Genomic DNA, 22990 nt, shown 5'->3' on the forward strand with positions numbered 1-22990 from the left:
CAAAGCCCAGCTCTAGAGAAGACCGCAAGAGGTTTAAGCATCTCAAAGAATAACCATCACGAACAAGACTTCATTCTTGTTAAGCCACACTGGGGAAACTGAGGCCCAGAGAGGTCAAACATCTTGTGCAAGATCACACACCAAAAACATCTACTGGTCCCAGAATCCACTACACATCTGAATTGTCAACACATCCAAAAAAATCTACCAGCCCCAGAATCACATATGCCCATTTCAGCTGGTATCAGAATTCAAAAGAATGGCAACGTTTAACGTTTTGGTTCCTTGAATGAAAGAGCTGGGGGAAAATTCGAGAAACGATGGTATACATTGATGTTCCAGTTCCCTGCACTAATGCTGAAGTTTCCCAAGAGCACACCTCTCAGAACCCTGATGTTGCAAGATGCCCAGCGAAAAAGGGTTTTGTGGTCAAATCAGTTTGGGAAACGCTGCATAGTGAACCCCTCCAGTAAAGTCCCAAAGCACACTGGCTTACTGGTGCTTGAGAGGCTCCCAGTAAAGGAGCCTGTGTGACCTGCTCAAACCAACACTGCTCAAATGTACTTGACCAGAGAACCTTTTTACAGATAACACCATTGACATCCCACCAAACTACTGTTTAGAAGTTATTTCCTTGGGAAATGCTGATCTAGGTTTTTCTAAAGAAAATCTTGATAGCCAGTTAACCCTGGATTCAAGTCTATGTAACCAAACCAACCCTGAATGGGGTAAGGAGCGAGTGTCTACAAAGCGGAAATAACTAACATACTTGGAGGCCTTTGGGGATGGAGATACTAGTACTACTGCAAACACGAAGAAAATGTGTGAACACCCCCTGGCTGCCAGATATGAATGCTGCTGGGATTCCATGGTCAACAACTTCTGCCCTCAAAAGAGCCACAGATGACTACTGAAACTAAAATCTTCATTTCTGGTCCAAAGGAATTGTGCTAAGGCTTTCCAAAATGAGTCTGGGGGAAAAATACACAATTTTTAGAAGAAAACAATAAAATGTTGAACTAGGACTCCAGCCAGGCCACTCACCCCTGAGTCAAGGTGCTGTGGACAGTAGGGATTTCCTTAATTAAAACTCAAAGCAAACAGTATGGAAATTCCTCAGAAAATAAACACAGGATTACCACATGATCCGTAATTCTACTCCTGGATATATAATCAAAAGAACTGAAAGTAGGGCCTCAAAGAGATATTTCTGCACCAATGTTCATAGCAGTTTTATTCACAATAGCCAAGAGATGAAAGGAACCCAAAAGTACACCGGTGGATGAGTGGATAAACAAAATGTGGTACATACATACACTGGAATATTATTCAGCCTTAAAAAGGAAAGAAATCCTGTCACATGCCACAACACGGATAAACTTTGAGCACATTACCCTACGTGAAATAAGTCAGTCACAAGAAGACAACTACTGTGTGATTCCACTTGTACGGGACATCTAAAGTAAACAAATTCATAGAAACAGAAAGGAGAATGGTGGTTCCCAGAGGTGGGGGAGGGAGGAATGAGGAGTTATTGTTTAATGGAGACAGAGTTTTGGTTTTGCAAGATGAAAAAGCTCTGGAGATCTCTTACACAACAATGTGAATATACTTAGCACTACTGAACTGTACACTTAAAATGGTTAAGATGGTGAATTTTATATTTTGTGTTCTTTACTACAATTAAAAATTTTTAAATAAAGGAAGGAAATTTTGACACATGCTATAACATGGATGAACCATAAAGACATTATGCCGAGTGAAGACAAGCCAGTCACAAAATAACAAATACTATATGACTCCATTTTTATATGCGATACCTAGAGCAGTCAAATTCACAGGGACAGAAAGTAGAATGGTGGTTGCTAGGGGGTGGGGGGAGGGGAAAATGGAGAGTTATTGTTTAATTGGTAGAGTTTCAGGTTCGAAAGATGAAAAAGTTCTAGAGGGACTTCCCTGGTGGTCCAGTGGTTAAGAATCCGCCTGCCAGTGCAGGGGACACGGGTTCGATCCCTGGTCCGGGAAGATCCCACATGCTACAGGACAACTAAGCCCATGTGCGCCACAACTACCGAGCCTGAGCTCTAGAGCCTGCGAGCCACAACTACTGAAGCCCGTGCGCTCTGGGGTCTGTGCTCCCCAACAGTAGAGGCCACTGCAATGAGAAGCCCGTGCGCTGCAACGAAGAGTAGCCCCAGCTCACCGCAACTAAAGAAAGCCCGAGTGCAGCAATGAAGACCCAGCGTAGCCAAAAAAAAAAAAAAAAAAGAAAAAGTTCTAGAGATGGATAGTAGGGATGGTTGCACAACAGTGTGAATGTACTTAATACCACTGAACTGTACACTTAAAAATAAATAAAACAGTAATTGTAATGTTATGCATATTTTACCACAATTAAAAAAATAGAAAAAAATGGTTCAAATGGTAAATGTTATGCTATGTATATCTTACCACAGTATTAAAAAAAAGCAACATCAAGGTCAACAGTCACCTCACAATTACCCACCAAGGGTTTAGAACTGGACGGCCAACGTGGAACACTCCAAACATCTATTTAATTTAAAATAGTTCTGTAGCACTTTCGTGGAGCTCTGTCTCAAAAAGATCAACAGACACACACAACTCAGAGATATGCAATCTGCCCCAGGGAAAAGGTGAAAAAAAAATGCAGTATCTCCCCAACTCAATCCCGTTTAAAATTCTTCTCTGCTGAACATGTTCGGCATCCCTACTGCACAGACTGATAGGGAGTTCAGTCCTCTTGCTTTATGCCCACTACTTCCGTGGCTCACATCTTCCCAAGGCTACAGGAAATTAATAAAGAACCCCCTCGAAATGGCCTGCAGAATGTATAGGTGGTTGGAATAAGGTGGAACAAAAAATTAAGACAACTCCTACGTTGCTTACTTTTTCAGGAAATTGAAAGCCAGAGTACGAAAATCACTTAACACTAAATCAAAAAATAGTAATCATGACTTCCCTGGTGGCGCCGTGGTTAAGAATCCGCCTACCAATGCAGGGGACACGGGTTCGAGCCCTGCTCTGGGAAGATCCCACGTGCCGCAGAGCAACTAAACCCGTGTGCCACAACTACTGAGCCTGCACTCTAGAGCCCACGAGCCACAACTACTGAGCCCTTGTGCCTAGAGCCCATGCTCCGCAACAAGAGAAGCCACCGCAATGAGAAGCCCGCGCACCGCAACGAAGAGTAGCCCCCGCTCGCTGCAACTAGAGAAAGCCCACACGTAGCAACGAAGACCCAACGCAGCCCAAAATAAATTAGTTAATTCATTTTAAAAAATAGTAATCATGGTAGAGACCTGGAAGAAATGTCTTAGAAATCTACTCCAACCCCATCACCAAGCTTCCTTGGACCTAAGGCCACCCTGCAAGTACTGAGAACCCTACAGGACTGAGGAAGTCCTCAGTCAACACTGCACTTCTTCCAGCTTTACTTCTTCCAGCCTTCTACTTGGAAAAAAACAAGCCCCAGGTAGTTAAGAGGCTCATCCAAGGTCAAGATGTTGTACAGTTAGGAGCAGATCCCCATCCAAAACTCTTTCGAGGACACCAAGCTGACTTTCAAATTCTAAGTGCAAAAAGTGAAGGGCTCTCCAATCCTACACAGGCAGTGTGGTCGCTCCGCGTGGCTCCTGGCAGCCAGTCTCACAATGCTGGTACCTGAGGGGTGACCATGGAGACTTCAGACACCACCTGCTTCCATCACAGACATACTGTGGGTGGGGACATCCGTGTGTGCCGCTGGAACTCACCCTAGCCTTCCTGCACTCCCACAGCCTTCTGTCACTGTGAAGTCATCACTTAAGAATCTGCACTTATTTCTGAAGAGAATCTGGACTTACGCAGGGACACACCACTCATTCGCCACACAGCTGACTAGTCATCCATCCAAAAGAAATTTACTGAACGCCCATGTTGGGGCAGGCTCTATTCTAGGCATCGGGAATACAACAGCGAATTTGGCTCATGGAGACTACATTCTACTCTTGATGACCCACAGCCACAGTAAAAGCAACCCTGACATCTGTTCAGCACAGTTCACCAGGAGCTCTCCCATAACCCTCAGACCAGGAGAATCCCAGGCTTCTGGTCCTAAGGCTGGTTCCAGGCTGCATTACTCACCACACTAATAAATGCTCCTTTTCTCCTACCATGCATCGTCAAATAGCAGAGTGAAGTAGTTACTGTTTTCATTATTTTGTAGAGAGGGAGGTAAGTTCAGAAAGGTTAAATGCCTTGCTCAAGGTCTAAAACCTAGTGAAATCTGACAACCTCCAACCACCCCACTCCAGCAATGACCTCATCTGCTAACTGCATCATCACACCAAGATGAGACCACATCCTGGACATTCACCTGCTGCTTTACCTGCACGACATCCTTTCTGCTCTTCTTTTTTTGGAGAACTGCTTCTCCCCATTCTAAAGAACCACATGGTACTGGTACGAGCTGCCAATCACCCTACCCTATTGGTTGGGTCCACTGCTGGGCCCATCTTAGTCCTTTAGCCCCAGCCACGGTGACTGGGTCTCACACGGACATGTGACCCTAGTCAGGCCAATCAGAATCCTCCCATGAGATTCTTCGGCCTGGTTTTCTGGATACGGCTCCCTTTATTCTCTGGTCAGGGGCTGTGGAGATGAAGCCAAGAGGGGCCTGAGGTCATGTTCCAGGCCCACGGGAAAAGCCCGCGGCATTCAGGATCAATCATCCCAAGGCCAGTTACTCCAATTCATCCCAAGGTTTTGGAATATTATACAATAAGTTTCTCTTTTCTGACTAATACAGTTTGAGCTAAGTTTCTGTCACCTGCAATAAGGGTGCCTGAACTAATACACAGAGGGATAAATAAAATCTGCCTTTCTCTTAGAAACCTCTTTTCAACCATCACTTTCAAGTTCCTCCACTGCTTCCTTCTCAACACAATTAACAGAACCAAAAGAAAAACCACCATGGTTGAAGATTTTACTTATGACCACCAAGGACAGAGTGGATGAAGAAAAGGTGGCTGGTACCTGAAGAGAGCAGGGAGAGAACAAAAGGCCCAGGTAACCTCTAATGAATAATAGATAATCCACACCTGACGATCAGCAGCCAACTGAACTCATCCCACCGGAAACGCCTGGGGTTATTCTTTTTTAAAAATTCCTCCAGCTTTAACTTCTGACAAGTTCAGCCCCAGCTGGTGTATAAACCCCTTGCTCCGCCTAGCCATCATGGTCCTTCAGACTGCCTCTGCATCTCCACCCACCCAGAGCCAATGCCCTGCTCACTCAGGCTGGTCTAATTTCTGCAACCTGAAGACACACTGCTCCTCTCACAGCTAGGAGTTTGTTCTTGCATCTCTCACCCAGAACATCCTCCTTTTCCTCTGCACACTCAGAGTACCCCTTCAACACCCAGCTCAAGCCCCAGTCCCTCCTCGAAGCCTTCCTTGGCTTCTCCAGCAAACACTACTGTCTCCATCCTCTTAACTGTAGCGAAGCCAAGTCAGCCAGCTCTCCAGGAAACTAAAGAGGAGGCACAGAGGGGACGAGGAGGAGAAACTCAGCTCTGAGCACGCAGTAGAGAGTGCCACCAGCAGTCACCATGTTCTGCCACTTCTGCTCCACGAGAGAGGCCTGTTGTGAAAATGGTCTGGGGAGCCCTCCACACTTAGATGGTAATTAGAGCCACTAGGGGTGGATGAGAGTATTTGCGGAAAGCATGTAGTAGAGCTTCAAAAGGAGGAAAAAGTCTGTTTGTATTTGTATCACTCAATTGATCTGTCTCATAATGTCACTCTCCTGAGTGTCCCATTCCCCCAACTAGGCAGCTGCAGGCTGGAATTACATCCTACGCACCCCGGCCCCACGTGCACCAAGAACAGGACCAGGCACCTCAGGCCTCCCCAATCTCATTTTGCCTCCCAGTGGCTGAGACAGGCCATGCAGCACCCCCAGCCCCATCTCACAGATGAGGACGCTGAGGCTCAGCGCCAGGAAGGGGCCCCTCACTCCAGGGGCAGGCGGTTGAGGAGCTGCGAGTGAGAAAACCCAGATGTCAGCAACTGAATCAAAGAGAAAAAACAAAGGACCTCGTGGGTTCCGAGTGAACAAACAAGATCCTGGTACTACCATGGAAGAAACTCGAGAGACCTGAGCCAGTCAGAGGAGAACAGTTCTCTCCTCTCTCTACCACCAGTGGGGACAAAGGGGCTCACTCCTTCCCTACAGATGCACGTATTGGGACAAGGAAAGGCTACAAAATTCCCGAGTTCCCCAATGTAGGAAACGGCCTAAAACTGTAATGGGAGGGCCCAACCAGGTAACAGGAAAAACCACCCCCAACATGGAATCAGGAGCACTGCACTTCGCCGGACTCCAGCTCCTTTCTGCCCTGCAGCTCCTGGCCTGTCCTCAGAGCTCACAGATGGCGGGAACGGAACCCAGCGTCACGCAGAAAAGGCACTAGGTGCCGCAGAACTAAGTGAGATATTCAAGTATGCAATAAGATAGAAAGGCTCAATAGCAATGTACTATCAATTCTGGTAGAGAAGTCCCCCTGTCCCCAAAATAAAACAACTCTGTGTCTTCTTACTCACCTTCATACCCCAGGCCTGAGCATGGCGAGTTATACACGTCTGGGGCTCTAACTGAGCCTGAGCAGAACAGATGAGCTTGGTTTGCTTACTGCCCCATACCACCTAGGCCAGTTTCCTCCCAGTTCCAGGCCCCACGTGGGGAGCGGCCAGACATCATCTGCGTGCAGCACAACAAACTCACACAGCACACAAGTGCCAGCCATGGGACGGGCATTCTAGACCAGGGGCCCACATGGGATGTGGAATCCATCAAAGGAGCCCCTAACTGGGCGATGGCAGCACCTCCGATGTAGAAACAGTGACAAAGGGGCCTCCCCTTGAGACTACGGATCCTTGGGAAGCCAACCGGTTCCTCTCTGGGGCTCCCACAAGACGCTTGCACTAAGGCTGACTTACAGGCAGAGGTGTGCACCTGTGTGCGGAGTGGAACCTGCTGGGAGAGCAAAGGCCAGGACACAGGGCTGAGTTTCCCTGACTTCGGCTCCTCAGGGATGAAACGGGTGCTTCCATTCCTTCAACCTGAGCAGTCCTTTTAGTCACTGAGCTTTGTGCCATAAAAGGGGCTCCCTGGCTAACAGAAAAAAAGCTGGCTACCACCGCACAGTAATTCATCCTTTAAAACATCCCAACGCTCTGTGGTTCCCTTGCACACCGTGTCACCCCCTCATCCCCAGAAGCTCTACATGGCATCTTGCCAGACCAAATGCTATCCTAATTTTTTCCTAAAGTATTAACTAAAATGAACTTAACTTCCCTTGAAAACCTACACAGCTCTGCATTGTGGTAAAACTAGGATTTGAAATCCCGCCCTTGAGGATAAAATCCAAACCCTATTTCATCTTTTCCTTAGATGTCAGGACCAGCTTCCAGAACTTCAGCTCTGTGAGGCCCCACCTTCTCTAACAAGCATGGAAAAGGGAGGGCCCTAATTAATGGCAATTCATCTATCTATTCCAGAGATTAAAGCTAGTGCTGATTCAAACACATCCCATTGAAGACTTAAGTCTGCACTCAACTTCTGCGCTTCCTTGATCAACCTCCTCCTTCAAGCACAGAGAGCTAGGTAGACAAAAAGGCAACTAAGAAGAAAAAAAAGTTACCCCGAAGAGATTTCCCTCTGATCTTATCCTCAAGGCCACATCTGACAGCTCTTAGCATCATCCCAGGAGAGGACTGGGCTGCCCAGCAACTCAGATACAATCATAACTGGGGGACAGCATAGGTTTGAGGAACAGAAATGCTGAAGAGTCAGAAACCCAAAGTGGAGACAGAAGGGCCATCAATGAAATGATATGCTGTGTGGCCAGCAGCTTAGTCTCTCTGTATGCCAGTTGCCTTCACTACCAGAAAAAGGTGGCCAATATCCAATGGAGCTGTTACCAGGAAGAGCTTATAAAATCATCTCCTTAATAAGTGAGGCTTTTAACGGCCAAATAAACACGTTTCATCAGCCTGTGGCCTACAAGTTGTTAAAGGCAGTTCATCAGCCCTCTCTGTTCACTTTTAAAACACGGACAAGACATAGAAAAGCAGCACTTGTTGCTTCCTGGTTCCAAATGGGTTAAATAAAACAATGGGTCATAATTGAAAACTCCTGGTGCCCAATACTTTGAGCAATTTAACCACTCCAAGCTGGAGTTTTCTCTCTGGCAAAGTAGGAATAATAGCGCAGAGAGTGGTAAACGAACGTGATATAGCAGAGTGCCTGCCACAACAGTAGGTGCCCAATAAATGCTGGCTCTTCCTTCCTCAGTGCTATGCCTTCTTCTTCAGCTTCCTTGTCTAAAAGCCTGGCTTTCCACACTCCCCAACCAGGCCACATCAAGCCTACCACTTGCCACAAACTCCCAGCAGTAACCCCCCCCGCCACACACACACACACACACACACACACACACACACACACACACACACACGAATACTCACAAATCCATCACCACCACCCAAGGGAACCCGTCACCAGCCTTCCCTCCTCAGGCAGCTCGGCACCCTTAGGGAGGGAACTGAGCCCCAGCAGCTACTACCAGGATTTTCCCATGGTGCAATGCAACTTCCCCAACTTTTCCCGGCCCACAGTTTCCAAAGAAACCTAGCAGGCATTGTGCATAATCAACCACAAGCCTGGGCGAACAAACAGACTGAGCTTTGGGCAGAGGGAGCTGAGAAAATCAAAAAGTGAAAAGGCACCAGTGGTCCTGAAACGGGGTGCCAGGGACCAAAATTCAGAAGTACCGGCCCTGGCCCAGGTTCTATTCTTCTAGACCTTATCACTGGTTGAAGGTTAGCAGAGGCTCTCAAAGGACTGGTGGATGGTTAAGAGTCTTAGAAAAGGGACTGACGAACATCCCTCCGAGATCGCCCCGCGGCTAGACCTGGCGGTCTCGGGAGGGCCCCGCTGCCGCGGTACCTGGAGGATCAAGGCCTGCAGTGCGGGGCATTGTTCACAGCAAGGGTGGGATTGGGGGAGGAGGTGTGAAGTGGGGGTCCGCGCACCGGGCCCTCCCCAGGCAGGCTGAAGGAAGGAAGGTTCTCCTCGCGGCAGGCGCCAGGTAGATGAATGGTCCTCGCGACTTCCCCCTCGGAGAACCGGAGAGAGAAGTCGTGGAAGGCGGATCCGAGAGGCCGGGTGGGGGTCTCACACTCACCGGCGCCCTCGGCGGGCTGCGGCGGCCCGACGACGCCGTTCAGGTAGAGAATGGGCAGCAGGTGAGGCTGCGTCTTCTCCAGCGCCGCCCGCAGGTCCTGGAAGTGGTCCCGCTCCTTGGCCAGGAGCAGCTTGAGCAGCAGCTCCGCCTTAGCGCCTCCCGCCTCCTCGTCCAGCTGCCGCCGCTCGCCGGGGCTCAGCGCTCCTGCGGCCTCGAGCAGCCCGAGCACCGCCTCCACCTCTGTCATGGCCTGGGCCAGGCTCTGCTGACACTGGGCGAGCAGCTCCCGGCGCTGGGGCTCCATGGTGGCGGCCGCCCCGCCCCGCCGGACGGCTACCGGACTCCCGGAGGCCGGCGGGCGCGCAGGCGGGCGGGCAGGCAGGCGGGTGGCGACGGGCCCCGGGCGCCTCGGGGCGGCGAGCGGTGGCGGCAGCCCTAGAGCGCCGGGGGCCGCAAGGCCGCGGGGGCCATGGGCCGGGGCCTGGGCGGGCTGGGGGCCCGGGCGGCGAGCGGCGCTCAGCAGCGGCCGCTTCCCGGGCTCAGTAGCGCAGCCATGTTGGTTGCGGCGGCGGCGGGACTGGAAGAGGAGGAGGAGGAGGAGACGGAGGAGGAGAAGGAGGAGGCGGAGGTGGGGACGGCGGCCGGGGCGCGCCCCGAGGCCCGGCTCCAGCCGGGCATGCTCCCCCTCCCCTCCCCCTCGGCGCGCGCCGCTCCCCCGCCCGCCCCGCGAGAAAACTCTCCCCGAAACGCCGGCCCCGGCGCCGCCCCCCGAACACGATTACAACTCGGAAAGGAAAGTGGCCCGGCCGTCTTCGCCAGGCCCCCCGACGGCTCGGGAGCCGCCTCGCCCCGGCTCGGCTCACTGGGGCCCCGCGGCCGCCGCCGGCTCCGCCTTGCCCGCGCCCCGGCGTCGCCGCCGCCGGTCTGTCCCTCCGCCCTCTTCTCTTCTCCTCTCCTCTCTCTCCCCTCCCCTCCCTTCCCCCGGCCGGCCTTTCAAGCGCCCGGGCGGCCGGCCCCGAGGGGATGGGCGAAGGGGAGGGGTCCCCACCTCCCCGCCCCGGGCCCGCCTCGGAGGCGGGGACATCGCGCGCGCTGGCTCTCCGGGTCTCCGAGGCCCAGGCGGAACCGGCGGTGGGGGATTCGGAGTCAGGGGCCTCGCGGGAAGCAGCCCGCACCCCCAGCCCCCTCGGCCAGGCACACGGCCAGACCCCGAGCTATTGGAGACCCTCTCAAACAAAACCCTGCCCCGCCCCCATCCAGGGTCTTCTAATCTGAGAACTCCAAAATCAGGCCTGGAGACAATAGAGAGGACGTCCCCTAAACTTGGCCATCTCCAAATTTAGACCTCCCCCAAATCTGTGAGATTTCCCCACTCCAAGGAGCTATTATATAGAAAATGTCCCAGTATAATCCCGAGACTCGATTAATCAGGATCTTTCCCCTCACCCCCATTTTAGATGGGTTGGTTCCCAGTGTCTAAAGAGGCTTGGATGTTGGGGAGAGGGGGAGGGGATGTGTTACTGGAGGAGGAAGAGAGCCGTCGGGTCTGCAGTGGAGCCAGTTCATTTTTTTGGCAAGAGAAGTGCTGTCCTCCCTAGATGTCATCCCACATTCTAGTCTCAGGAGAAGGTAAATCAATGGGCTTGCTCCCCTGAGACCCTCAGTGAGGATCTACAGTTGGGCTCCAAGTCCAAGAATGCCTCCTGCCTTCCATTGTAGCCCTTTGTGGACACATAACCACTTACCTCCTGACTGCAGGAGGAGGTCCTTAAAAGCTGGAATCCCAGCTGATGACTCCCAATAACCCCACCTCGCCAGTGTAGAGTGGAAATCCCAAGGCCATTGCAAATGCCTGTGTTCCATTGAATGATGCTCAATTACAAACACTGGGGACCACAGGTGCCTTTTCTGCTGTCACTCCCACCCCACAACTTCCAGTCCTCCCCGCTAAAGAAGTTTTCTTGGAGTCTGCTTCTGTAAGGGGAGGAGTCTTTTTTTTATTTAGTGGAAACAATCTCTATATATAGTGGTTAGAACAAAAGTAGCAGTTTGCACTTCAGTTTGGATTTCCCTTTAAATAGCTACACAATGTGGGAACAAATCAATTACCCTGGCTGTTCTCAGTTTTCTCAGGAAAATAGGGTGGGGAGAGTGTATTCCACCAGGGGTTATGAATAAGCTCGAGGGTGTCAGTGAAGCTTTTGAAATTATCTGCACTTTTCTGTAGACATGTATGTATTTTTCTGGGATGGAAGTCCATAGCTTTAATCAAATTCTTTAAGGCCTCCATGACCCAAAATGGACTCCAAAATGGTGGAACTCAACTTTTTTCAGAGATCTCCCTGCTTAGGTAGTCTGGGCTTCTGTGGCTGAGTGAGGTTCTAGGGGAGGGGAAGGCTGGCTATTGCACAGTGCCAGGGGTCTAGATAGGCTCCCTTGCTGTCCCTCCCACTCCTGCCCCTGAGAGATGGTTCCCCCTTCTGGCCACCTGTTCCCCTACATCCTAAATCACCTACAAAAGCATCCACTCTTCAGTACGCACTTGGACCTCTGTTCTTAACTGGATTAACTAGAAATCTAGGGGTGGGAGGAAGGTGGAACGGAAGAGAAGTTGGAGACTAATTTGGTTTGTAGTTAAAACAAATTGTGACTAACTCCTAGGTCCAAATGGTGCCTGAGATAGGAGAGGGCAGGAGGAACGCGTCATCTCCCAGTGACCCCTAAAAGAGTGGTGGGGAGCATGGATGTTTTGCCCAGGGAAGCCTTCCTGGGAAGCAGTGAGGAAGTCCATTTGCTAAGAGTGCTTTCTCTCAGGGGCTGCAGATTGATAGATGACTACTTTCAGCAAACTCTTTATTGGAAACTCTGGGGTTTTGTGCAAAACATAAATTCTGGAGGAAATTGTTTACTTTATAAACATATTCGACCTTAAGTGCCCTTTAGCCAGTGACCTTGATATGACCTCGTGTTTCTGTACCATTTTATATCCTTCAGGGCACCTTTTCTCATACTATCTCCTTTGTGCCCTGTTCTACGTTGAATTGCGTCCCTGCCAAAAGATACGTTCAAGCCCTGACTCCCAGCACCTGTGAACGTGACCTGATTTGGAAATAAGTTCTTTGCAGATGCAATCAAATTAAAACAAGGTCATATTGGATTAGGTGGGCCCTAATCCAACATCTAGTGTCCTTACAGAAGAGGGGAATTTGGACACAGACACACACACAGGGGAGACTACCCTGTGAAGACAGGCACAGAAGTTGGAATGATGCGTCTACAGGCCAAGAAACGCCAAGGACTGCCAGCAACCTCCAGAAGCTGGGGAAAGAGGCCTGGAAGAGACTCTCCCACAGAGCCTCCCAGAAGGAACCAATTCTTCCAACACCCTAATTTCTGACCTCCAGCCTCCAGAACTGTGAGCTAGTAGGTTTCTGTCATTTTAAGCTGCCCCAGTTTGTGGTAATTTGTTAAGGTAGCCCCAGGAAACTAATACAGTCTCGTCACAATGGACAAAGACGGGTGTCCCCATTTTACGAATCACCCTGTCACCTCACTCTTCTACTGCCTAAGAATTTCTCTGTACATTTACGTACCTTTCCTCCTTCTGATCTTAGAGAAACAGCACCTCTCCACCTTCAGAACAGCCCTCCGTCCTATGGATAGAATCTTTGCACCCCCTCCATGTACATAGCCACACACACACACACACACACACACACACACACACACACACACACACACACACACACACACACACACGGTCTCCCTCTGTGCTATGGCTCAGGCCTCCGTCCCCTTTGCCAAAAAACAGGCCTGCATCTCCCCATTCTCAAAGGCCCCCTTTCCCTCTCTCATGTCCTCAGGAAAGAACCAGTGCCTGGCACCAGAACCTCCAGATGCTCGTGGACCTCATAGCCCGTGGTTGGTGCTTTGCAATCTGCCTTCCGAAAACAACTCCCCCTAGAAAACTGCTTTCCCCTCCCTTAAACCTCCTGTTGCCAGCCCAAGGCCTTTCCTTCACACCTCCTCCAGCGTCTTCCACCCTGCTCTGCTTCACCCCACCCTGAGAACGTCTTCTCTCTCCCCCACTGGCTCCTTCCTCTCCACAGTGGCTCTTCACCCCTCTTCTCCGCCCACACTCCCTCCCTTTTAAAGGGTAATCACTTTGGAGCAGGACAGACATGAGCTCAGATCCCAATGCTGACACTCACTCCCTAGGTATCCCTGAGCTAGTTACTTAACTTTTCTGAGCCTCCATTTCTGCATCTCAACACTGGGAATAAGCATCACCCTTTGGTGGGGTTACTAGGAGGATTCAGTGATAGGATTTATACAAAGCACTCGCTCAATGCCCAGTATGTGGCAGGCATATAAACCGCATAATGTAGTGCTTGAGCAACTGCTGCAGTCAGAATGCCTGATTTAAATAACAGCTTTGCCCCTTATTAGCTGGGTAACATTGGGTAAACCTTTCTGTGTCTGTTTCCTTGTCTGTAAAATAGGGATATTATCATCAAGAATAGTATCAGAGGAGTTAGTGCTCTATCAATGGCAGGTGTCACTGTTCTTTTGGCTTCCACTGTCTCATCCATCTGAGAGGAAAGACTCCCCGTAGCATGTAGCAACTGGTTTTCGACAGATGTTTCTAGGCTCCTGAAAGAATGGTGCGGGCTCCAGCTGAAAGACTTCTACTTCACTTGTATTCAGACGACAGGTAAGGGCAGGGGCCCCTTCTATGTTGTTCTCTGCTGTATTCCCCTCCCACAACGCCTGGCATGTGGTAGGTGCTCAACAGATACTTTTTAATTAAGAAGCGAACATAATGAATGAATGAATGAACAAAAGAGTTTTGCACTGAAGCCCTGCTTCACAAAAATATCTGCTAAAAATGGAAAGATGGGGAAGGGGAGCATCTGAAAAAGGACCAGCATCAGAAGCAACGTGAGAGATGTTCACACCTGCACATGGGAGACAGGCTGGGAGCTCCAGGCAAAGCCTCTACCCCCTGGGGGGCTAAGCAGCAGGACCCCCACCCTTTCCTGCCTTGCCCTGCCCTGCTACAAGCTTGGCCCACCAGACCCAACTAAAGATGACTCTGCTCAGAAATACATTCCCCAGCTTAGTGTAGCCTTGAGGGAGGTCACGGCCCCCTCCCAGTTTCTGCAAGCACAATCCTGCCGGGAGCCTTACCCTTTGATACAGAGCCCATTCTTCACATTGCAACTTAAATGTTACCTGCTTTAGGAAGCCAGACATGCCTTCCTGATCTCCTCTCAAAAGGGCTAGATACCTCTGCTCCTAGCTATCACTGCGATGTTTTACCTCCCCTTTACTAACATTTATCAATGTGTATTCCTAAAGTTGCCAGTTTACTTCTCTCTAACCCCTTGGTGCACAGAATGCACCCTCGCAAAGATGTCCATGCCCTAGTCCCCAGAAGCTCTGAATATGAAATGTGTTATGTTACACGGCTAAAGGGACTGTGCAGATGTGATTAGAGTTACAGACTTTGAAATGGGGATCGCAGCCTAGATCATCCAGGTGGGTCAATCTAATCACACAAACCGTTCAAAGCAGAGGATTTTCTCAGCCTGGAGGCAATAGAAGGGGAAGTCGGAGAGATATCCAAGCACAAGAAGGATTTGACATGCCATTGCCAGCTGAGATGTAGGAGTCCACATGCAAAGGGGGCAGAGAGAAGGTCTAAGGAGCAAAAGGCAGTCCCCAGCCAACAGCTAGCAAAGTAAAAGGGACTGCAGTCCTGCAACAGCAAGGAACTGGATTCTGCCAACAATCTGAACCAGCCTGGATTCTTCCACAACCTCCCGATTAGAGCCCAGATGGCCGACACCTTGATTTTACCCTGGCAAGACCCTGAGTGGGGAAAACCAGTCCAGCCATCTGGACCTCAGACCTACAGAGCTGTGAGATCTTAAATGCAGGTTGTTTTAAAGCTCTAAGTTTGTGGAAATGTTATTATGGCAGCAGTAGAAGACTAAAGATCCCCAAAGACTATGAGCTCTTCAGGGACAGAAACAATATCAACTGTTCATTGTTGAACCCCCAGTTCCTGCCAGAGTGCCTGCCCCGTGATAGGCACCCAAAAAACCCTGTTGTATGAACTGATGGAAACCTACTCCTCCGCCAGGACTTGCTTTGGGAGTAATTATTTATGGTATCTTTGGAAAACAGAACCCAGTTCTCCATCAGCAATTGGAGGGAAAGCTTTCAAAGGAAAATACCTAGAAACTGGGCCTCCTCTGCAGGCTGAGTGAGCTGGGGTCCCAGGGGCCTCTTGACCCTGGGCTTTATGTCTTGACCCTGGGCTTTAAGCCTTGACCCTGGGCTTTAAGCAGCAGCTGCTCCCTGGAGAAGAAACAGATCCTGGTGTCTGCTCCCCGTGTGTGGCTCCTTTGGCGGCAAACAAGATTGCCTTCAAGAGTGAGTGTGTGCACATGAGAGCTTGCGTGTGCACACATGCACAACAAGGGTGAAGGTGTTGTGGGCAGGAGTAGGGCTGTTTCAGCATGAGTGTGGGTGTCTGTGAGGACAAACTGCGCTAGTACCAACATTTGGATGTGTGTGAGTGGAGAAGCAAGCCTTCCTAGGATCCTTTCACTGTTGCACCCTGGAAATTGCAAGTGGCCCAACATCCGAGATGTGACATTTAAAAGGACTTCCTTAGAGAGTTCCTTAAAAGAATGAACTCCCCCAGGATGCTGAAAATGGAAATGTTTGTGAAAACGCCACTTTTCACACAACTCTTTAGGATGCTATGACAATGAAATGAACTACACCTGTTGAGAAAAAATCGGCTTAAGCTTGGCTCTTGGTAGCTTCTCAAATAATGAAGACATTTTTCATCCAGACTGTTTTTGTTCTTAGTTCAGGAATAGCTCAGAGGCAAGTGCCCTAAGATTTTTTTTTTTTTTACTAAATGTATTTATTTATTTTTATTTTTGGCTGTGTTGGGTCTTCGTTGCTGCATGCAGGCTTTCTCTAGTTTCCGTGAGCGGGGGCTACTCTTCGTTGCGGTGCGTGGGATTCTCATGGCGGTGGCTTCTCTTGTTGCGGAGCATGGGCTCTAGGCGTGTGGGCTTCAGTAGTTGTGGCACGCGGGCTCAGTAGTTGTGGCACACGGGCTCAGTAGTTGTGACACGCGGGCTCTAGAGCACAGGCTCAGTAGTTGTGGTGCACTGGCTTAGTTGCTCCGCGGCATGTGGGGTCTTCCTGGACCAGGGATCGAACCCGTGTCCCCTGCATTGGCAGGCGGATTCTTAACCACTGTGCCACCAGGGAAGTCCCATGCCCTAAGATTTTAAAATAAGACATCTGAGAGAGGCTCATTCTTAGTGATAAAGCTTGCCCAGAGTACCAGGAGAGGGCAAAATTCTGAGTGAGATCAGAGATTCAAAGCATTTAAGAACCTTAGAAAGGAGCCCATCTGCTCCTGGTGCCCAGCGTCACACTCAGGAACTCCCTAATGGAGCACCTCCATCTTTCTGGTCTAGACCAGAGACTGTAGTCTGAGAGGCCCAGTGTCTCTGGGGTTACTACAACCCCAGTCAAAGAGAAAACTATGACTGTTCCCCTTTTCTGAGTGCTAAGTACACACCAGGCACTATACTGAAGGCTTCTCCTGCAGTCCCCAATTCCTCTCCATTACACCTATGGGCAGTGAGTACTACGATCAGCTCTGTGTTACAGATGAGGGACCTGAGGCCCCTCCTAGCCCTCCTAGCTGTGTGTGTCTGCCATCTTGCAGGAGAGAGAACCTCTAGGGTCAGACAGTGGCTGAGAAGCCTCAGAAGAGCTTTTGACAGTGCATCAAAACCACCCCTGCCAGAAGGTAAATTGGTATAGCCACTATGAAAAACAGTATAGAGGGTCCTCAAAAAACTGAAAATAGAGTTGCCATATGATCCTGCAATCCCACTTCTGGGCATGTACCCGGACAAAAGTATAATTCAAAAAGATACATGCACCCCTATGTTCATAGCAGCACTGTTTACAATAGCCAACACAGTAGCCTACACTGTTGGTGGGAATGTAAGTTGGTGCAGCCACTATGGAAAACAGTATGGAGGTTCCTCAGAAAAATAAAAATAGAGTTGCCATATGATCCAGCAATCCTACTCCTGGGCATATACCCAGACAAAACTATATTTTGAAAAGATACATGCACCCCTATGTTCATAGCAGCACTATTTACAATAGCCAAGACATGGAAACAACCTAAATGTCCATTGACAGATGAATGGATAAAGAAGATGTAGTACATATATACAATGGAATATTACTCAGCCCTAAAAAAGAATGAAGTGATGCCATTTGCAGCAACATGGGTAGACCTAGCGATTATCATACTAAGTGAAGTAAGTCAGAAAGAGAAAGACACATACCATCACTCATATATGGAACCTAAAATACAATACAGATGAACATATCTACGAAACAGAAAGAGACTCACAGACATAGAAAACAGACTTGTGGTTGCCAAGGGGAGGGAAGTTGGGAGTTTGGGATTAGCAGATGCAAACTATTATATATAGGATGGATAAACAACAAGGTCCTACTGTATAGAACAGGGAACTATATTCAATATCCTGTGATAGGGACTTCCCTGGTGGCGCAGTGGTTAGGAATCCGCCTGCCAATGCAGGGGACACGGGTTCGAGCCCTGGTCCAGGAAGATCCCACATGCTGTGGAGCGACTAAGCCCGTGAGCCACAAATACTGAGCCTGCGTGTGCTCTGGAGCCTGTGAGCCACAACTACTGAGCCCATGTGCCACAATGACTGAAGCCCGCACACCTAGAGCTCATGCTCCACAATGAGAAGCCACCACAATGAGAAGCCTACGCACCGCAAAGAAGAGTAGCCACTGTTCGCCACAACTAGGGAAAGCCCGTGCGCAGCAACAAAGACCCAATGCAGCCAAAAATAAATAATAAATAAATAATTAAAAAAAAAAAAGAATCCGCGTGCCAATGCAGGGGACACGGGTTCGAACCCTGCTCCAGGAAGATTCCACATGCTGCAGAGCAACTAAGCCCATGCACCACAACTACTGAGCCTGCGCTCAAGCCCGTGAGCCACAACTACTGAAGCCACAACTACTGAAGCCAGTTCACCCAGAGCCCATGCTTCGCAACAAAAGAAGCCACCGTAATGAGAGGCCCGCTCACTGCAACGAAGAGTAGCCCCCGCTCGCTGCAACTACAGAAAGCCGGCGCGCAGCAACAAAGACCCAATACAGCCAAAAATAATTTATTAAAAAAAAAAAAGAAAACAAAACAAAAATCCTGTGATAAACCATAATGGAAAAGAACATGAAAATGAATATATGTAACTGAATCACTTTGCTGTACAGAGGAAATTAAACACAACATAATCAAGTATACTTCAATAAAATTATTTTTTAAAAAACTACCTTGCCTTCAGAGGAATGAAATCCAGCTGCTGAAGAATAAGCTAGAAATCAACAGCTGTCCTGTCTGCAGACACATGTAAATCAGATGCAAATGGACCCATGGCCCGGTAAGACTCTTGAAGGTGGTGAGAACGAACCCATGCCAGAAACAGCATGTTAGAAAGGATGGAACACTGGCCTTCAGTTTCCAGCTGGGAACCACCAGCTCTGTGCAGTTTTATGAGTTGTTCCTTGGTGGGAAAGCCCTCTGCAGGGGGCCTTGTTTAGGCAGGCATAGTCTCACAAGGCATTCCTGCACTGGTGGCAACAGGTCACGGCACAGGTAGCTGCTTAAGTGCAAGGCCATGGAGACCTCTGAGAGACTGAGTATACAAATGGACAATGGCCAAACCATATATAAAAATAGAACTCTGACCCACAATCTGAAGCAACCAGTTTAGAAAACCAGCCAATCTGTCTGCAGAAACTAAACAACAACCCCTGTAGCAATGGGCCTCAAACAGCCAGGACTTAATAACTGACAGCTTCCCTAATTCTGCATCTAGTTACAACTTAGGACCAACTGGAGCAAGCCAAATATGCCCCCCTAACCAATCATGTAGGATGTCTACTTCTAGTTAATCCACCCCATGCCAACAGCCTCCAATCAGAGCATACCTGAAGTCTTCCCCTTCTTCCACTATAAAATTTTACCCCTTCTCTACACACCAAAAGCAAGCAATGGTGGCCGACTCACTTGTTACATCAAACTCAGAGTAGATAGCATTTGCTTATTCTCATTTGAGTTATCTTCATGTGTTTCCACAACTCCTAATTATTGAATTGCTTTGTGACTCAGTTTTCTTACTTGTAAACATAGGATACTAATTTGGGGCATGAATCTTTTGGGAGGAAACTGCCTTAGATAGTGGGGAAGCCTCCTGATAAGGCCCCCACTCCCTGGGTCACCTCTCATCTCAATTCAGCAGCCACGTAACCCACTCCCCTCTTGTTCTGTGCATATGTGTGTGCATCGACACGTCCAGTTCCTTCATTGTTCTCAAGGGAAGAACCCGAAGCCCAGGTGGCAAAAGTGCCTGCTTACCCAAAGCCCTCTTCTAGGTGGGAAAAGTGCCTGCTTACCCAAAGCCCTCTCCTCTGGAGGTCTCTGAGAAACCAGTCTCGGTCTTCAGTTTCTCCCCTCTGACTTCCAGACTCCAACAGCAAGCACGTGAGCCCGTTCAGGAACCCCACAGGTGTCAGCTTATACCTATGGTGAAACTGAATCTGCCTAAAGAGGGCAAAAAGCCACCCAGTAGTGAGTTACCAGGAGCCACAGAAGCTTCCCAACTAGGGAAGGCCAGTCGTGGCCTGTACACAGAGCTCTGCCCTCTGCAGGGAGTTTTTCCTCCTAGGTTTCAGGGTGCCCCACCCAGCCTCTCCGAGAGCCTGTTTTATTCCGGGAGGCCAGCTGGCTCCAGATGAATTCCTTCTTTCCTGAGGTCGGCTCCACCCGAGGCTAGCCCCACCTTCTCACCGCAAGACAAAAGCCAGAAAAACACAATAGTAATAGTTACCATTCTGTATGGACTGTATTAATCCTCAGAACAACCCTCTGAAGTAGGTACCACAAATGGGGAAACTGAGTCACGGAGCAGTCAAACGATGTGCCCAAGGTCGCACGAGTACCAAGTAGGAGAGCAGCAATGAGGGCCCAGGTCTGGAGGTAAACTCTGCACCACCTTGCTGTACTGCCTCTGAATGTTTTCAGATGGACACAGATGCTCATAGAAGAACCTTTGGGGTGTTCCAAAGCCGGGAGCAAGATTCATTTACATGTCAGAGAAATGCTGGGTTCTCTCTCATTTATTACTTTTGGCTCCATAAACACTTGTTAACCCAAGAGAAATACCAGGAGGACAGAAATGAAGACCCTGTCCACCTCAGGTCTAGCACTTTTCTGGGAATGACCAGGCTGCCCTGCTAATCACCCCACCAGTCACTTTCAGGGCCTCCCAAATGGGGAAACACATCTTACATTCAAAAGAGAGAAGAATGTACATTTCACTAGCCAGTACATGTGACACCAGAGAAGTGAGTTTGACATCCAGTTTCCTGGGACCCCACCCAGAACCTGCAAGGCCAGGCCCTCCAGGGCAGAGGTGCTGAATTTTTAACCCCACCCCAGGTGAATCTCATCTGTAGTCTGGGAAACAGTGAACCCAGACCTGGGACTCTCTGAAGTCCCTTCCTAGGGGTAGCCGTCGCCACTTGTGTTACCCGCTGACTAGCATGCCGGCCCCAGCCGACACTCCCTGAGCACCTCGCTGCTGTGCTGGGCGGGCAGAGAGCCTGCAGAGCTGCAGGCAGGCCCCTCTGGCCTTCAGATAGTCACCCCCCTCAGCTCCAGTGCTGCCACTTCTATCAGAACCCAGACCCCGAAGGCACAGGACCAAATGAGGCCACGCTGTTGGAGATTTGTCTGTCTCCCTGAAAAGTCTCCAAGCTGCGGGGAGGAAAGAAGCCGGGTTTGCTCATTTTTATTGGTTAACTCCCTCCTGTCACCCCTCCCTCCTGCTGACACTTTGGAGACTTTCAGTAATTGTCAACTGAATGAATAAATTAATGACAGAGGGAGACAGACGTGTTAACAGCTAACAGTAATTCAGGCAGAATGGAGTAAGTACTAAATGGTGGTGGAATGAGTCATTATTGCTGACGGGGAAGGAAGAGGGGGAAAGGCATTCATCCTCTCTCCCCTGCACTGTCAAAACAGAGCCTTAACTCTTCCTCCCTTCCTGTCTCTCCCGCATTCAGAAGACGGCAGAACACGTATTGTGTACAGTTTTAATAATTCCAAAGCAAACACCCGCATCGTCACCCACTCTCCAGCTCCCCAGGGTAATTATGAAATAGAACCTTGCCAGAACCCCAGGGGCCTCCTGTGTTCCCCACCATCACTCCCCCGCACCGCCTCTTCCCCTCCTCCAACCTCTGTCCTGAATCTGGTGTGAACCAGTTTCTTGCTTTTCTTTATAGTTGAGCCACGAAAGCATATACCACTGGACAACACATAGTCTAGAGTTACCTGGTTTTGAGTTTTCTACACCTGCACATTTTCTTCTGTGGCGTGCTCCTTTTGCGCAACATCATTTTTTGGAGTTTTGCCTGTGCTGTTGCTTGCGGTGGTAGTCCATTCTATTGTATAAACACCACCCCCACCAGGGGCTTCCCTGGTGGCGCAGTGGTTGAGAGTCCGCCTGCCGATGCAGGGGACACGGGTTCGTGTCCCGGTACGGGAAGATCCCACACGCCGTGGAGCGGCTGGGCCCTTGAGCCATGGCCGCTGAGCCTGCGCGTCCGGAGCCTGTGCTCTGCAACGGGAGAGGCCACACAGTGAAAGGCCCGCGTACTGGAAAAAAAAAAAAAAATGTAGAAACACCACCCCCCTCCCCATTTACTTGGCTATTCTTGTGTTGATGGTCAGTAGGATTGTGTCCAGTCTTTGCTGTATGTACCTCCTACAGTACTATGGCATGCGTACGCAAATCTCTTTAATATATTTAAGAGGAATTGCTTGAGTCATGGGGGTATGCGATTTTTAACGCTACCAGGTGATACCTGTTTTCTGAAATGGTTGCACCTAAGTGTAGGCATTCCCATGTGGAGCTCATTCCACTCAGTGGGCCAGGGTAGTCTCTTTTTTATTTTTTTATTTTTTTGTGGTACGCGGGCCTCTCACTGTTGTGGCCTCTCCCGTTGCGGAGCACAGGCTCCGTAGCCATGGCTCACGGGCCTAGTCCCTCCGCGGCATGTGGGATCTTCCCAGACTGGGGCACGAACCCGTGTCCCCTGCATCGGCAGGCGGACTCTCAACCACTGCGCCACCAGGGAAGCCCAGGGTAGTCTCTTTAAAACAGACCTGTAACACCAGTTGAACTTTCCTGGCTTCATCAGGCTGAGAGTTTGGGGGAAGCTGAAGGCAAAAAATGGTTCAGAGGCCACTGAAGGGAATAAACCCAAGGTTTATTGGCTACTATGACACTTACGATTATGCTTTGCTGTGAGTGACAGAAACCCCAAAATAACAGTGGGTTAAACAGGATAGAAGTGCATTCCTCTCCCACGTAAATGAAGACCCCTAGTCAACTAACCAGGCTGGTGTAGTGCTCCACGGTATACGTTCCTTCCATTGTTTCACTCTCCTCTGCACAGGGCTTGAGCTGCTTAAACTCCCAGACGGCTGCTTGAGTTCCAGCCATTACATCTAGATTCTAGCCAACAAAAAGGAGGAAAGAAAAAGAAAGTTTCACCCCTTTTCTTTGAATACAC

General features: G+C 49.7%; 1 protein-coding gene across 1 annotated transcript in view; it reads right to left on the bottom strand.

Annotated features, from left to right (window-relative positions):
• DLG5 (discs large MAGUK scaffold protein 5) overlaps window positions 1–9551 on the bottom strand; it is a gene marked incomplete at its 5' end in the record, with an annotated part of 120736 nt that extends 111185 nt beyond the window's left edge. Inside the window, 1 exon segment of the mRNA XM_082673425.1 lies at window positions 9248–9551. Coding sequence (XP_082529551.1) covers window positions 9248–9551 — 304 coding nt within the window.
• Window positions 9552–22990: the final 13439 nt, after the last annotated feature.

Source organism: Grampus griseus, assembly GCF_964374135.1.
Source record: "Grampus griseus genome assembly, chromosome: 16".
In the NCBI taxonomy this organism is placed as follows: domain Eukaryota; kingdom Metazoa; phylum Chordata; class Mammalia; order Artiodactyla; family Delphinidae; genus Grampus; species Grampus griseus.